The 16,114-nt window shown below is 41.0% G+C and overlaps 1 protein-coding gene across 1 annotated transcript; it reads right to left on the bottom strand.

Annotated features, from left to right (window-relative positions):
• Window positions 1-5,093: 5,093 nt before the first annotated feature.
• LOC135457772 (stromelysin-1-like) lies at window positions 5,094-11,838 on the bottom strand. Its single transcript, XM_064732559.1, has 10 exons — window positions 11,731-11,838; window positions 10,749-10,990; window positions 10,511-10,659; window positions 10,065-10,190; window positions 9,399-9,560; window positions 9,109-9,265; window positions 8,189-8,322; window positions 7,541-7,700; window positions 6,238-6,338; window positions 5,094-5,194 (listed from the first exon to the last, which is right to left on the bottom strand). Exons 1-10 carry the CDS (start codon window positions 11,836-11,838, stop codon window positions 5,094-5,096), a joined length of 1,440 nt encoding a protein of 479 aa, XP_064588629.1.
• Window positions 11,839-16,114: the final 4,276 nt, after the last annotated feature.

Raw genomic sequence — 16,114 nt, 5'->3', positions numbered from 1 at the left:
TCTTGAGGTTTGCACAAGCTCATGGCTTCACATCACCCAGTGTTAAACATTTCCTTTATAGAACTGCTGTTGGCACTGCTCCAAGGGAATGATCAGTCACTCGGTTTACAAACCAGGGTGCAGTGCTGGGCAGTGTTAGGAGCACAATTCTATAGTTCAAACCACTCAGAAGTCCAAAGGCCACTGTGATAGGGCTCAGGATGACAGGTGCTGAATCAGTTCTAATTATCCTATTGTAGAAAAGCAATTCAGTGTGACCAGTCCCACAGTGGGGCAGCACTTGTTACACCTCAGTGACTGGCACAGTCTCAGACATGGTATCATCAATGATTTCAGTAAAAGCAGAAGGGAGGGAGTGCCACTTTCCATGCCAAGGAAACACAGGAAAATCGAATTACATCCGTCATCTTTGCAATTGAGCTGTTAACTGGGGTGGGAATCTGGTCTGTTGTGTTCAAGTCTTGTTTTCCTTGATGGCAGATAGGCCTTGGGATGCCCTGCAGAACCAGCATTGCCAGCCTGAAGCCCTTTGCCTCTAAACTTAGTGGTTTTCACACAAGTTGTGCAGATGTAAACCTTGTTCTGAAACAGGCAGCAGGAAGAAACCAATATGTCCACACTGATCTACAAACTAAATCTACGTATTTACTAGGGATGTGCACCATTTGGGACATACTGGAACTCCTACAAGTTCACAGTCCCCCAGTTGGACACATGGCACAAATGCCAAAACATTCCATGAGGCAGCTACTGCTTCTGAACCTGCAAAGGCAGTTTTCTTTTCTTCCTGGCAGCCAGATGGAAGTTCAGAGGCTGCCAGAGAATAATCTGGAAACAAATCCTGCACCTTGTCAGTTTTAAAGTATTTTCTCTGTAGTATCAACGGCACCTAAGACATGCATTGTTGGAGCTCTGGGTTGTCTCAAACACTTCTGAACCTACAGATCTGCAGTTTTTGTTACTGAGAAAGGCTTTTTTCCCCCCACAGCATTTCCATTAACCAAACCAAACTTATCACTAGGAACAAGTTCCTGCAGACAATATTTAAATGGACTTGTTTCAATCTTACTCTGCTCTGCCAGCACTTATCAGTTACTTTTGTCTGGTTTACTGAGGTGTAAACTCTCTGCTCTTAGTCTGCTTGTTTAAATCACTACACAATGGCTTTCAGTTCAGGTCAGCACCGCAGACCTACCTTGTTTGATCATGTATTTGTAATCCTGCAAGAACAACATCAAAGGTCATTCATCCCTTTTAGGCAGGATGAGTGTGTGAAACTGGAGAAAACCAATAAATAGCAAGAAAAAGAACTTGTGAGCCAAACAGCTTTTTCCCTTGGTTAGATAGTGTTGGGACTTCCATGTTGGACCTTCTGGATTGTGTCTGATGGTCGTGCTATGGAGTCCTTGAAAAGCAAAATGTAAATATATACCTTCAGATGTAGGCAAAATGTCCTCCAAGACAAGATGGTGAAAACTACAACAAAGGTGACCAGTATATATAAAACACAGAAGAAAACAGAGAAATTCTTGTGATCTGAATTCTAGAGTCACATGTTCCTTGCGAGAAATACTTTTTTCTTCACCCAATTTTCTATACAAACAGAGTAGAAATTGGCTAGAACATAGAAAATCTGATGTGCTTAGAAGATGAGAAAACTATAACTGGAATGCTTGGACTAAATGTACCACAGACAAAGAATGTATTTAGCTCTGAGCCTAGGTCTCAAAATGTATTTTAGAAGATCACAGGATATTGAATACAGATCAATCACCTTTAGTTCAAAAACCTGTTTTTTACTCAAATGGTCGGGCTGTCTTGTTGGTGATACCAGAGATTTTTATAGTAAGAATTGTGAAGAAAAAATGATATCAACATCTGATACTAAACCAGCTAAATTATATTAAGATAGACAGTACTGGAGTCAGCTAAGCTCTACTTCTGCCACAGATCTAAGACTTCATATTTACAATTGGTAGGACTATCTGTGTGCACAGAAATAGGTAAAGAAAGAGCTCCAACTAATCAGAAATCATCAAAAGCCCCAAAAAGAAGAACTAGTTGGATAAATATATGACAGCCAGAAAACTACAAAACAATCATGAAAGGTCATGAAGATGCCCCCCCACATCCTTTGGGGCTCCCAGTTCCCCTTAGTTCTAGGACCAGCTAGCTCTGTTCTGAGAGCTGTAATCTCATCTGAAAGACAATATTTCCTAAAGACAGTTGGATAGACCTGCACTGGAAGAGATTATCACATTTAAAAGAGCATGGTCTCATGCAGTTATCCGCAATGGAAGTGATGTGCAAGGCACAGACACCATAGAAGAACATTAACAGTAGGAACAACAGAAGAAAACTATTCAAACCAGAACAGCTGCAAACTTCCTGAAGGAACCAAAACAAGCAAACAAACAAAACCCCAAAACCAAAACAACCCCCCCCAAAAAACCCCAAACAAACTAACACTATAAACAGTGAGCCAAACTGTTCATACATCTTTTTAACTTTCACTGTTTTAGCTGAGACCATGGACTGATTAAGACTTGCAACTGCAAGATCAATCAAAAAGCCATACCAGAAACATGAAGGAAATACAGAATGAGGAACATTACAAGGAGACTATTAAGAAAAAAACCCAAACAGCTCAGAAATATTTCTTAATAAATTCAATAGAAACTTTCAAGTTACAAGACTTGAACCTACTTCTCTGACCTCAGCAATGTCAGACACTGACCAGAGCTACTAATTTCCTTTTTTCAAGGTCTTGTGATTAAAATTAATCATTTTACCTTTAGTTCTGCTTTGATAGCAAAGCCTTATTTGCCACCTCTACAGCAGGTGTGGCAGCAGTATTTGTCTTGCAAGTCTGACAGTGCCATTATACATTTTTGACCCTGTTTAAATTCAGATAAAGATTCCTCAGTCACTGGAGTGCCCCATTTGAGTAGCCCTGCTAAGAGGAGTTTTAAAAATGCATCAGAAAAAAAGGTTACATAAAGTGTGTTGAAATATCTACTTGCAATCTTGCAGTACAATTTTATGCATAAATAGAACACAATCACCTTATCCCAACAGGACTGAAACATGGGAGGTTCCCTCTCAGCTTCAGGAAACACTTGTTTTACTGTGGGAGTGAGAGAACGTTGTCACAGTTTGCCCAGGAGGTGGTGGAGTCTCTCCTTGTGCAGAAGCAGTGTCCCCAAAAGCCACCTAGAGACTCAGTAGCCCACTCTAGGTGGGTTTGAGCAGAGGGGGTTGAACATGATAAACTCCGGAGGCCCAACTAAACTCAGTCATTCAGCAATTCTCTGATTCATGGAGAAGCAGAATCAAATAGAACAACTATTTTTTCTCAGTTTTCATGTTTTTGGAGGGATGTTGTTTAATGAGCAGGAGACAGTGCTGGGAGAGATATATTTACATGCCTGAAGGAGAGGATACCTTCTCTAATACCTTGGATCTCGCTGGCTATCCATGTGAATAATTGTGACCCCCAAGCGATATCTGGCTTTCAGCATCAGGTAGATGATGTCAGCAGTATTGAAGTGGCAGCTGGTTCATGTCTGCCCCTGGGCCCAGAGAGCCGTGAGAGTGGCCACAGAGACCATCCCAGACAGAAACCATGGAGCACTTGGATAAACATGAACAGGAGTTGTGGCCCCACTCCATTGCTCACCTCCCCTGATGAGAACTTCTGTCCCACGGTGAAGCACCAACGTGGAAATACCAACAGAGCATGGAGCCCTCAGAAGTGCTCCTAGGCACACAGCCCTCCCAGGAGAGCAGCTGGCCTGCACCTCCTGCATCCCCAGGAGCCTTCATGTCCCTGTGGATTGCAGCCATGTTCCAGCTGCTGGCATTCAGCTCTCTTAAGCTCCTCAGCAGCCAGTCCAGCTTGAGGCTCACCCAAACTCAGACAGAAAGAGCTCATCCACACATAAGGTGTGATTTACTGAGAAGACAGGACCAAATGTGTAGGGCATGGCCAAAGGAGTAGCTGACTGCAGTCTGTTTGCACACAACCAATCCCTCTTATGCACATATCCCCCTATTTTCCCTTTCCTCCCCAATCTACCTTCATCCTGTCATTTCCTTGCCTTTGTTCTTTCCAGTAATCAACTCACAATAAATTTTGAGCGTTCCCATAGTCCCCTTTAACATGAAAAAAATAAATTATATGAAATGCACAAACACTCTTACCCAGGATATTGATCCCTATCCCCCCAACCCCTAAGATGAGGTGATGGGAACTTTCTCACTGACACATGATGGGTGTCCCTCAGCCAATGGAGTCTCCCCAGGGAAAACTGGAGAGGAGCAGAGGAAGGGCAGTGGTGTCTGGGTTTTCCCCACATGCCAGTGTGCCCCTCTGCTCCTGTGTCTGTGGAAATGAGCCTTTGCTGACAGAATGGATAAGGTTGGGAGGGACAGCAGTAGGGTCATCTGCTCCATCCTCCCTGAGAGCACACTGCACAGGAAATGACATGTATCAATAAATAGTTTATGGTAGAATTCGTCACACTTTAATCAAGCCTTCTATAATCAGGTGTCCAATATAAACTCTCCAGTCACTGTAAAAAAGAGCTTCCACCTCTCAACACCCCTCAGGCTGGGAGGGATTGCTCTCTGGAACCCCTGTATATCTCACTGTAACTACCAGCACTAGCCAAGTCTTCTTGCTTAGCTCTGAAATATCCAAAACAGGTTGAAAGCAATCCTAGCTTTAGGAAGAGAGATGCTCTTCCCTCATGGACTCCTGGCTTCATGGGAGGGCTCTGTGTAGGGTGATGTATGGCAAGAAGAGTGAAAAGAAGATGGCAGAAATAAAAAAATCGATCACAATTGTGTATCAAAAGTAGAAACTGCATTGTTGTTTGATAAGCTAGCCAGCCTGATGTTAACTACATACATATGTACACATCAGTATTTTAAATACTCTTCAGTTATTTAAAGAAACACAGGTTATGCAGGAACTGATATCTGCTGACTGGTGCTGAAGTACTTTTACATTCTACATGTTTATAAAAGAAAAAGCTTTTCTAGCACAAGAATGGTACATTCTTTCCAACACCATTACATATTTCATTTTATTAGCATGGAAACCAAAAGTTTGTCTTTAGGAGGCGTGTAACTCTCTTCTTATTAAGGTCAAACTCAAATTGCTTTCTTCCACTGAAGAAATAAAGGGAGTCTAGAAAAAAAAGAAACAATAAAAACCCAAACCCAGATGAATTATGATATTGCAGATATAAAGATTAGTACACTTTAACAACATCCTCAAAGAGCTCAAAGCAACCTTTGGATACAATTATGCTGCCAACAGCATCTAGTCCCAGGTGTAACTTCTGCAACACATGACCCAGCAGCATGGGGACACGCTCCACAGCAAACCAGCCATGCATGTGCTGCATCGTGTACTTGATGAGCCCCACAAGGTCACTCTGCAAAGGATGTAGCCTTTCTTTAGTTTGAAATATCTGCTGTTACACTCCAGCTGTGCTGAGCCTCTCAGCAGGGTGCATTTCTAGCCACCTGTGGGTAGGCATTGCACCCATTGCAGAGGGTGGCACAGAGCACAGCAAGGTGTGAGCAGGTACTTGGTGATGGGTGCTGCCAGATGCCATGCAGGGAAAGAGAGGGACAGCCTGGGTTAGTCACATCCACACTGCCCTCTTGGGTGTCTCAGCACCACGTGTGAGACTCATTGAGGGTGAGGAAGTAAGATTTGCTATGAAACAATAAACTTGCATAGTTTGGATGAGCAGCAGATGAGGAGCAAGGAGGCAACTGGGAAGCTGTGACATGTGGCAGTGTGAATATATCCTCAAGTGTAGTCCAGCTATTGCATGTCTAAGCAGTGCTCACCCTCCTGCAGTAGAAGCTGGCTCTGACTGTTTTATATCAGAGGGACAGGCTGTGAGAGGCACATCTTATGGTGTTGGGATGTCACTGTGTGGAGTGTTGATCTCATGGTGTGATGTGCACATCTGGATACAGGTATATCTCTCCCTTAGAGCTGGCCTTTCCAGATGTGCAGCTGCCACCAAAGGTGTACCATCCCCATTTTTGAAGGGGGTAAAGGGAAACATAGGAGTGTTTTGTGACTGCTTCAGGGTCTTGTTGGTCATCCTGTGGGTTCTGAACAGCACATAGATGTACCTATCTCTGCCCAAGGAGTCTCAGCCCGATCACATTGGGCATTTCTTATAGATTTTAGCAAGAATAGTTACTTACTTTCATGTTGAAAAACAGCATCCATCTTCCCATTAATTCCTGGAAAGGCATCTCTTATCAGTAATGGCTTCCTATCCATAGACTGACTTCTTTCATCATAACTGAAAAAAAAATTATAAACAAACAGGAGTCATCAAAATCTGCAAACAACTCATGATTAATTCCTCTCAGCTCATTATCTTCTACCTATTGACAGATAACCAAGTTCATTGAAGATTTTCAGTGTCATTTGGTAGTGTAGAAGGAGACACAATTGCCATAAATTAATTATTAATTTATTATTTGCAATGGATGTATTGGTTCTCTTTACTCCACCTAAGAATCCCTAATATTGGAACCATCACCATGAATCTGTTTTTTATTTTTCCAACAACCCATGCCTAAGGAGCAATAGATAATAGATTACAAAAATTTTTTTCACATTATACTTCTGTAAGAAAGGTTTATCAGGAAAAATCTGGGCTTTTTCTGAAGTTATGAGGTATTTTAAGTCAATTTACTTAAGTTACTTAGAGCAAGCTATAACATTTTTGGTGAAATGCAGTTTATCAGTGCTGGAATAAGAAGGCTTGTGAAAGCTTTTTCCTTTTGTAATTTCCTTAACAGGAGATTTAGTGATGAAACTCTTAAAGTCACGAGAATTTGACCTAAAATGTGGACGTCTGATCTTCTGCTTGAAGTACAGACATGTGGCTGAATATTTCTCTAGAGCAATCCTTGTATATACAATTGTTTCGACATTGTGGTGGAAGGTAAGAGAAGCTTTGTTGTTCATCTAAAATAATTTGAATTATTTACTGCTTCCATTACAGGAGCACCTCCTTTGGCTGTTAGAAATCTGTGTCCTGTAAGACAAACTTGAGCAGCAGGATGGGTTGAAAAGAAAAAAATAATAACCATGCACAGCACATAACTCTTTGCAGTACATGGCATTTATCAGCAACTCTGTGAAACTATCTGTTAGTAACTGGAAAGTGGGTGACATTCTTCCTCTTAATCCACAGAAACATATTTGATATGTGAATAGTGAACTTCTGCCTGATTTCATGAGATGACTTGTGGAGCTGTACAATGACCAAGACAGCTAAATGAAAACAAAAAAACCAACAAATAAACTGCTAAATAAACTAAAAGGAAAACTAAACTCACTGTTCCGCCTCCTTTCAAATATTTTTCCACAACCAGTTGTGACACTGAAAGAGATCACCAAAAGTGTCTGACTAATGCATCGTAAATCATGACAGGATATTGATCATGTGATTATGTTTGCTCCTATTTAGAAAAGTACCACAGGAAATATTACCTCCAAAATTTATCTGCTATGAAGTAATATGTTTTCCCCTCAATTCCATTATGAAAAGCAGCATCAATTTTGGAAACATCCTTTGAAAAGCCCAGGGTGTAGAGTTTTTGAGGGTATCCAGGAAGTATGGTATCTCCTCTCACAACCCAGAATTCTTTCCCTATTAACAAAAGTTGATAACAACATGTTGTGAGAATCTTCTGAGAATGACACAAGCTTTTTCATGAAAGCTGATGGTTACTTGAAAATAATCGTTGAATTTGAATACAATTGAAAATGGTTCTAGAGTAAAAAAAAAAACACGCAATAGTTCTCCACATTATTTTTTTTTGAAAACTAAAATTTCAGTCTTTCTTCATACTAATGCTAGTATAATTCTAAAATTCAATAGAAAATTTTCCAGAAGAAAAGTAATGAAAATTATTTTGGCAGGGGAAATTTTCAATGTGGATAATAAAAATTAAGACAGATGTTCATTAACTTGGACAATAATGTTATTATTTCTGTGACTGAAACACACCAATTTATTGGACTAAATTCAAGATTGGAGAATCCTGCAGAAAGAATTTAAGTGGTTTTGAACCCAAATGCAAACTCTCTAGGCTACTTGGGAAGACAACATGGGAAAATAAAAAGACCAGATTTTACCTTTAAAAATGACCATTTCATCTTTTTCAGGAATTTCATATGCAGCATCAACACCAGGTGGCAGCCGTGGCCAGAATGAAGATATCAACTCAAAATCAGCTGTTCTGACTGCTGGATGTTTGCGCCAAATATGCCTTGTGTAAGTATAGAGCAGGTTTTAGATAAAATTGGATGTTCACACTCACTAATGCATGAAACCACATCATGGCAACCAGTGCAGTATTTATCTGATTAAACCCAGCTGTGTATCCGAGTTAGTCACACTACAGTCCCTGTAACTTAATGTAAAGACAGTTATTTCCATAGTAGGATCACTCTCTTCTTGATGCTGACATCTAAAATAGGTCAGATGAACTATTTTGTCAAAATATTTATTTCCCCTTATGTAGAAGTGGAGCTTAGAGAGACTTGTTTCACAAGACTGATGCCCAGTAAGACTTTGGTAACAAAAGCCCATTCCTTTCCTTTTATTAGTATACTAAATTCTCACTACAGGGGCTCTTCAAGCAGGTATTTTGTCAGGGCTGGTAGGCCCTCAGCTCCCTCAAAGCAAGGAGAGCAAAGAGGCTGGGAGGTGTCTCAGAGCTGGTGATGTGTTTTGCCAAAGCTGAGCTCTCCAGATGCTGAACACTTGGGGCTTGCTTACAGCCTGAAGTGGAAACAGCACGTGTTTGCAGAGGAGGTTTTCCCCCACCCTATTCAAAGCACCCCCTGTTCCAAAGGTCATCCTCCTTTGGATACTTATCTCTCTTCATTTCTCTGCCACCCTCTTTGTTTTTGTTTTCCATCTCTTTTCCTGATTCCTTGTCTTGTCTTCCTGTCTAAAATGGTTGATATGCTAATTAAAGTTACTTTTCTGTGCTGTGGGGCATAATTTAAAAAGTGACACTCAGGTATTTTACTTTCAGAACCTGACTTACTTGTCTTTAAAGAACATTATTTCTCCACGGAAAGTGGTGACAGCATCAAATATCAAATTGGAGCTGCAGCTGTTTGGCAGTGCAGGATCTTTTGACTCAGTTGGGTCTTTTATCTCAGTAGATTCTGTTTGATCATTGTTTGTATTGGGAGATGATCCTAAAAGAAGCAGTTTATGGAAGAAATTATAGTGTGAACTCATTGAGGTATATCCACTACACAAAACTGTCACTGAAAAGTATCTGAAGTCTTTGAAACTGCAAGCAGTAGTTGATGAAAAATTCTGAATTACCATAGAGGTACTGTATGCCAGTAATATCATCCTGATGAAGAAGGAGTACTGAAGGGTCAAATTTCCTGTAAACTGGATACATCAGAGCATTGGGGTCTTTGGAATGGGAAAGTCCCAGTGAATGGCCAAACTCATGGGCAGCAACATAAAACAGGTTTGTGCCTGAAAACATCAAACAAAACACATGAGAAGAGAGCTGTCCTGAATAACATGAAGGGCATAAGGTAGGTCAGAAGCTTTCAGAACTGCTTGTCCAATCAAATGAAATTCTTGTGGGAAATTTGGTTGGAGATGAAATTATGGTCAGAGGTAAAAACAATGGTATCATTATAGGGGAATACAAGGAAATTGCCTGTAGATCCTGCAGAATTCAGTGTAGAAGAAGGACCCTGGGCCAGTGCAAGGGAGGTAACTGCAGGAAGAGGTTTGAGGAATGGGAAGAAGTGGGGCCACCTTACAAATAAATCTCCCCCTGTGTATGGCAGAAGCTGAGCTGGGGCCTTAACTTAAAGCAGAGACTCAGAGGCTTTTTAGAACTATGCAAAACATATGCTCCTTCAAATCAGTGGCAATTTAAACACTTAAGGAAGAGAGGAGACAGACACTGCAGCCTTGATTCCATGTGCAACTTGCTTCAGGAAGGTCTTGGAGAACTTAATTACCTACCCTCTGTGCTTTTGGTCCACGTTTCATCCTCATCAAAGTGAGCATCTCCACCAAAGTCCTTGCCAGGTGCATAGGCATGGGCTAGGGAGCCTCCTGGGCCATCAAAGGGGATGAAATCGTTGTGATCTGAGGAGCAAATCCCGAACACAGCTGACTGGGGGTTCATGCTCACACTGAGCAGCACACAGCAGGTATAGATCCACTGAACTACTGGCAGGTCCCTACATTTTCTTCCCCTTTCTCTTCATCTGCCTCTGTGTCCTCCCCCAAAGTCTGTCAAGACCTGTAACCATAGCACCTTGAGCAAGAACTGTATTTTCCTGTCTGCTTGTTCAACTGGACATTGATCTCCTCGCGTGCTGTGTACGGGAGAAATCATTCCAAGTCAACTGCTCCACATAGGCAGTGACTTGGCAAAAACTCATAATGGTTACATAGAGGTTTACCTCTGGCTGCAAAGGAGACCATTATGTCTGCATCACCACTGTCCTTCTGGATGAATCTCAGCGGGGTCACACTGCTCCAGACACGAAACGCTTTCCTGATGGCTGCTTTGACATCTGCTGGACGCAGGTCCGGTGTGTAGTTTACTATCCTTTAAAACACAGGAGAGAACAAGTTGTGCTGCTGCCACTCACCCTGGGCTTCACACTGCCTTGACATGAAGAATTCCATTGTGATTACCTGTATGTCAGGACATGTTTTGTCCATTTTGGCTCTCCTGCAAAGGTGGAGAACCCAGCTACATCAGGGAATCCACAGCGGCGTTTCTGTATCAAGTCCATAGTGCCAGAATCCAGTTTCCCTGTCACCTCCAGCCCAAAGAATGCCTGCATTTCTTTTAGTTTTTGGGTCATTGCATTATTGCTTTTCCAAACAAAAGGGTCTCCATCTTTCTTAAAGCCATAGTAATTTTCCAGATACTCCTAATGAAAAAAAAACCAAACCCAAAGCTTAGAACAATCAATGATGTTTGCGTTAAAGCTTATAAGATATAAAACCAACACCAGTCAGTAGCCTTTGCTACTTTTCTTTCTGTTCCATGGCAGCATGGATAATAGTTAAAGCCTGCATTAATATTTTTCTCTTAATGCTGGCTTTTTCCATGGTATTATCATTATAAATATTTTTCAGTTATTAAAAAGCATTTAAAATTAGCATTTGTTTAATAGATGATTTTCTGATAATGTGCCCTCCACTTACCCTGCCCCCCAAGATTACCTAGAGTCCTTTAGAAGAAGTAATTTGAAATACATTACTGAACATAAAATTTCAGTGGTTGTATCCTGTTTCCCCACATTTTAGACAGTAATAGTTCAGAAAAATATACTATACTTACTTCATGAGGAGTTATGTTTCATAATATCACAAGTCAAATAAATAACCACATTTCCACCCAAGCTACAAACCAACCCTATACTGATGCAGAAGTTTAATTATTTGTAAAATTAACACAGAGTGAATGCATCATCAAATTTAATCAGTCTCTAAAGAAAAGTAAAATAAGATGGTGCTAAAGTAGCCTTTCTCATCACATGCCTATTCTTATAAATATTCAATCAGTTGTTTATTCTACTTGCTGTTTGGCTGCACTATGCTAGTTGCACAGACTGCTGTGGATGCTCAACAGTAGCTAAAGATCTCCCCAGAGCTCTACATTCCTCACCTGGATGAGCTGCATGCCTTCTTCCTTTGTCTGCCTTGTACTTGCAGGAAAAGCACCAGAAAGTGCTGCACATAATAATAGGAGAAATGGGAGATTTCCCACTGTCATTTTCACTAGTCTTTATGGAAGTCTCTTTTGTAGTCTGCCACACACCAACTTCACCTTTATATAGTATATTTTCACTTTATAAAGCTTTCCAATCCCTGACTCATTGATTCTCACAATGTCTAGTTAGCAACAGAACATGCAAAACAAGAGTTTTACCATAAAACAGATCAGTGCTGTCTTTCATCCGGTTCCACCCTTGTGCAGGTTTTGCAACATGGAAATCATGATTAATGAGAAGATAATAGACATGTAATTATTTTAAATGAATTTATTAACCTTTTAATTGTTAAAATGTAGCCTTACTCTCCAAAACTTGAAGCATATCTCTTTAATGCTTTCTATTCAAAGATAATATTAATTTCAGAAGCGTTGTTAAAGTGCCTAAGGGGATAAATGATCACAGAATGTTACATGACTCTAAACTGAAACAGAAAATCAGTCTTCTAGGTTTTTTTTTTTTTTCAGGGGATTTTATACTTTTTTTTTTGGAGGCTGTTATAGTGCCACCGTCTTTCCCTTTGGTAGAGTCCTGTCAGTACTATAACTCCTTGCTTGATGAAGCAATGTTTTGTTTATGCAGTTTTTTAAAAACAGTTTGCACTTGGATTAAATGATCTTTTTTTCTGCAGGAAAATGTGAAATTAACACAAATAAATGAAAACACTTTTCTCAGCATATAAAAAATATAAAAATTGAGCCAAGATGTTTTCATGCTACATTTGTTCAGCAGTTTTTCCAGTGTTCTCAGAGAATTGCCCAAAGACTTTATTTCACATTCTCCTTCTTTGATACTTACTATAAAGTTTTAAAAACCACTGAGGTTTTCTGGATCAAACTCTTTGATGGTTGTCCTTGTCAGAGAGAGGTTCCTCTGTTCTCCATTTCTGCCATTGGTGTAGGAACTGCTGAGACTCAACAGCAGGCCTATTCTAGATTGGGTCCACTTTTTCTCCATGCCCAATCACACCCTCCATGCACAAACGAGGACAAACCAGTGGGGATGGGAGTCCTGAAGAGAGATGTTCACTGCCATGGAAGACAGCTCACATATCTGAGGCTTCTGTGTGGGGTTGACACAGGATTTCAGGTACTCCTGCAGTGCTGAGGAGCAGGTGAGACTTCGAATGTGCAGAGAGATAAACCCCCTTCCACAGAGCTTCCGGATAATAGATTTGTGAAAGGAGAGTTTATAAATATATTGTATACTCGAGGTATTTGGTGAAATTATTTCCTGCTGAAGAACACTGTTGGTACCAGAAGGATCCCCAGAGCACTGCATGCCTGTGGCCATCCAAAGGCAGGACATGAGGGATTGCTGGGTCTGGGCAGCTGAACCAGCAAGGCAAGGCTGGTGGGACTTGACAAGGGTTATCTGGTCACTGAGGACTGAATTCCTACCCTAGGAGCAGACATCTACCTGAGGCATTTCCATTAGGGAGAGAACCCCTCCCTAGTCCTGGGAGGAGATGGACAGGCTCAGGGAATGACCCAGAAATGAACCAGCTGAGCCAAGGTGAAGCAATCTCCTGAGGGAGCTTCTGGTAATGACCGCATTCACAGAGTTATGTGAGGTGTACCAGAGTGGGTGAGATGAATCCAAAACTTGGTGCAGAGTTCTCCTGTGCAGCTTACATACTGACAGTAGCACTCTGCAGAAATAGCTTCTGGAACTTACAGTCCCCTACATCCTTCCAACTCTTTTTTCTCCTCCCTCACTGTCTCCATGTGTACTAGAAGGAAGAAGTAACTTTCCAGCCTGTAGGAATTAAATTTTCATCACTCATCTTGCTCTCTAATGAGAGGGCTACTAAAAGGCATCAAAACTGTCTAGGAATGCTTTGGTCATTAAAGGTATTAAAGACATTTACATAGTTTTCTTATTATCAGCTTTCTCAAGTACATACTTTTGCTACTCTGTCAACATCTTTCTCACTTTTTTGGATACTATTCCCCATTTGTGTCAAGAGATCAATCACCTAGAATATTCTATATAAAGAAAATTCCGTAATCACAAAGACCTTCTTTGATGTTTGTCACTTCTTTGAGGTGGCTTTACCTAAAAGTAGCACACTATGTAATGCCAACCTCTGGTTTCATTTTAAAGAAGTCAGTGTGAAAATTACTGTGCTGTCCTTTTTACAACTTGTAAATTTGTCTGGGTAAGCTCCTAGGATTGCCCTTCCTCTTCAGGACTTAATCTTCTGCCTTGGATGCATTCCCATAGTCCCACCATAAGACATATAACACAAGACATATAACACAAGAGACTCAACAGGTAACACAATATGTTTATTGTTATTATTACTAATAGCCTTGACAAAAAAGTTATTGCTAATTCACAGTTCATATATTTTAAAACTAATGAATAATGTGGTATAGAGAAAAGAGCATCTCACAGAGCCTCAACAGGATGAAACTAAGTTGGCTTGTTGTGCAAAGCCAAGGGTTTAATTACTCAGAGCTTGAAATGTCTCCTCTCTGGTGGCTTATGTGCCCTCAGTGTCCTGGCCAGTCCAAACTCTGGTAGCAGTGCAGAACTCCTGGCCAAACCCTGGGAGAGCAGGTCTGTGCAGGGGAAACTTCTGAGCTGTAAAACTGCAACTTCAGCCTGCCTGCCACCAGCATTGCTTAACTCAGTGCCTCTGGCACCTCCTTCCTGGCTGTGCTGCAAACCCTCAGACCTGGCAGCACAAACCTAGCCTCAAAAACATCTTATTGCTGACAAAGTGTGACCTACTTCTGGCTTTTATATAACAGCTGTGGGTCTCCAGCATGGCAATGCTGATTCCCTGGCAGCATTCAGTGTTCCAGTTCCAGTCAACTTGCACATGGGTCACCCTTGCTTTGTCAGTGAAGTCATTAAGGAAATTTTGAGATTTCATGTGCAAGTGGTTTGGTCTAGCTCAACTGTTGCTGCAATCAAGAATTTTAGATGTAACAGGTTATATTTTGTGACTCTAATTTGTGTGCCTGCCCTTGGATTTCAAGGAAAGTTCCTATTCATACAGGATAAGTACTTGAAATTACGTTTGTGGATAAAATTCCCCTGCCAGCACCTAAGAGGCCTTTAATTCCAGCAATAATTTATGACTTATACCAAAATCATGGTTACAAGAAATGTTCTCTTGTTCACTGAGGACAGACAGCTCCAGCTTCCTGCTTCCGATGTTTCCAACATCATCTGAGCTACATCTTCCATTTACCAGGAATTTCATTGCTTTTCCCAAACTGAAAGTAGTGCTGTTTCATTTCAAATTTTAAGACATTAACAAAGCAAAAATACAGACAGAAATTCCATGATTAGTCCCCTTGTCTACGTGAAATCCATGGCATGTTGTCATCTGTTTCTGCTCCAGGCTACATTTTTCTTCACAGCTAAGTAAATATCACTCATTTTTCAGATATTGTGAGTTAAAGGTACTTAATACTCAAAGGTGGAGGGAGTGTTTTAATTTTGCTGTTTCCTGGATGTCATAACTAAAACTTATTACTAACCTTATGCAGGATAAATATTTTAATCTAATGTGAGTCAGTAAAAACACCAACAGTGATCTGCTTTGCTGTTGCTGAAATGTTCTTTTGGTTCCTCCCTAACCACTTTCAAGTCTCAGACAGCAACCAGAGCCTAAAGGCCTGATTTCTGAAGGTAGCCTTCACATACAAGAAAGCATCTATTTACGATATCAAAGTATGTAGGCATTTTTAAAAACAAAGGAAATTAACCCCATTAGTTATGCTATACTCGCAAGCACCCTGCCTAAGCCTGGAGGCATCTGAAGTCCTTGGACTGAAGTTTGCTCAGGATAGGCTATGTACAGGGAAAGAGCTGTTGAGAAAGAACTGGGAGATGTTGGGGCAACACGAGTTTTCCTGTATCTCTGCCCTGCCTGGACTGCTGCCAGGTGAGCTCAGCCACTTTTCAGTCCATGACTCCTCCATGGTGATCCTCTGCCCTTGGGGCAATGCTGAGCTCTTGTATCCCTACTTGACACAACAGTAGGGACTGTTGTTAAAAGTTGTTAAAAGCAACTTTTAAGACATGCTCTGATTTGTAACATAGGTTGGTTTTAAACCCTTTAGAGGTACTTTGAGCATATCTAGCATGGCACAAAACATGCATGAGGAGAGCATGCCAGAGATGAGATATTCCAAGATCATAAAATTGAAGAACTTTGGGGGGAGGAAGGACTTTAAGGAAAATCTTGTTCCAGCCCTCCTGTGAGAGGCTGAGACACCTTCCACTAGACCAGGTTGCTCAAAGGCCCCTCCAACCTAG

This window comes from Zonotrichia leucophrys, chromosome 1 (assembly GCF_028769735.1).
Source record: "Zonotrichia leucophrys gambelii isolate GWCS_2022_RI chromosome 1, RI_Zleu_2.0, whole genome shotgun sequence".
Taxonomy (NCBI): Eukaryota; Metazoa; Chordata; class Aves; order Passeriformes; family Passerellidae; genus Zonotrichia; species Zonotrichia leucophrys.
The sequence above is the reverse complement of the archived record's forward strand: the minus strand, read 5'-3'. Positions and strand labels throughout refer to the sequence as shown.

What these genes read in the sequence shown, in the direction of transcription:
- LOC135457772 (XM_064732559.1), bottom strand. Translation starts at nt 11,838, where the DNA reads ATGACAGTGGGAAATCTCCCATTTCTCCTATTATTATGTGCAGCACTT. An exon ending in AAACATGTCCTGACATACAG is followed by an intron (nt 10,660 to 10,748) that starts GTAATCACAATG and finishes TGTGTTTTAAAG; the next exon opens with GATAGTAAACTACACACCGG. An exon ending in GGTCTCCTTTGCAGCCAGAG is followed by an intron (nt 10,191 to 10,510) that starts GTAAACCTCTAT and finishes TTTGCTCCTCAG; the next exon opens with ATCACAACGATTTCATCCCC.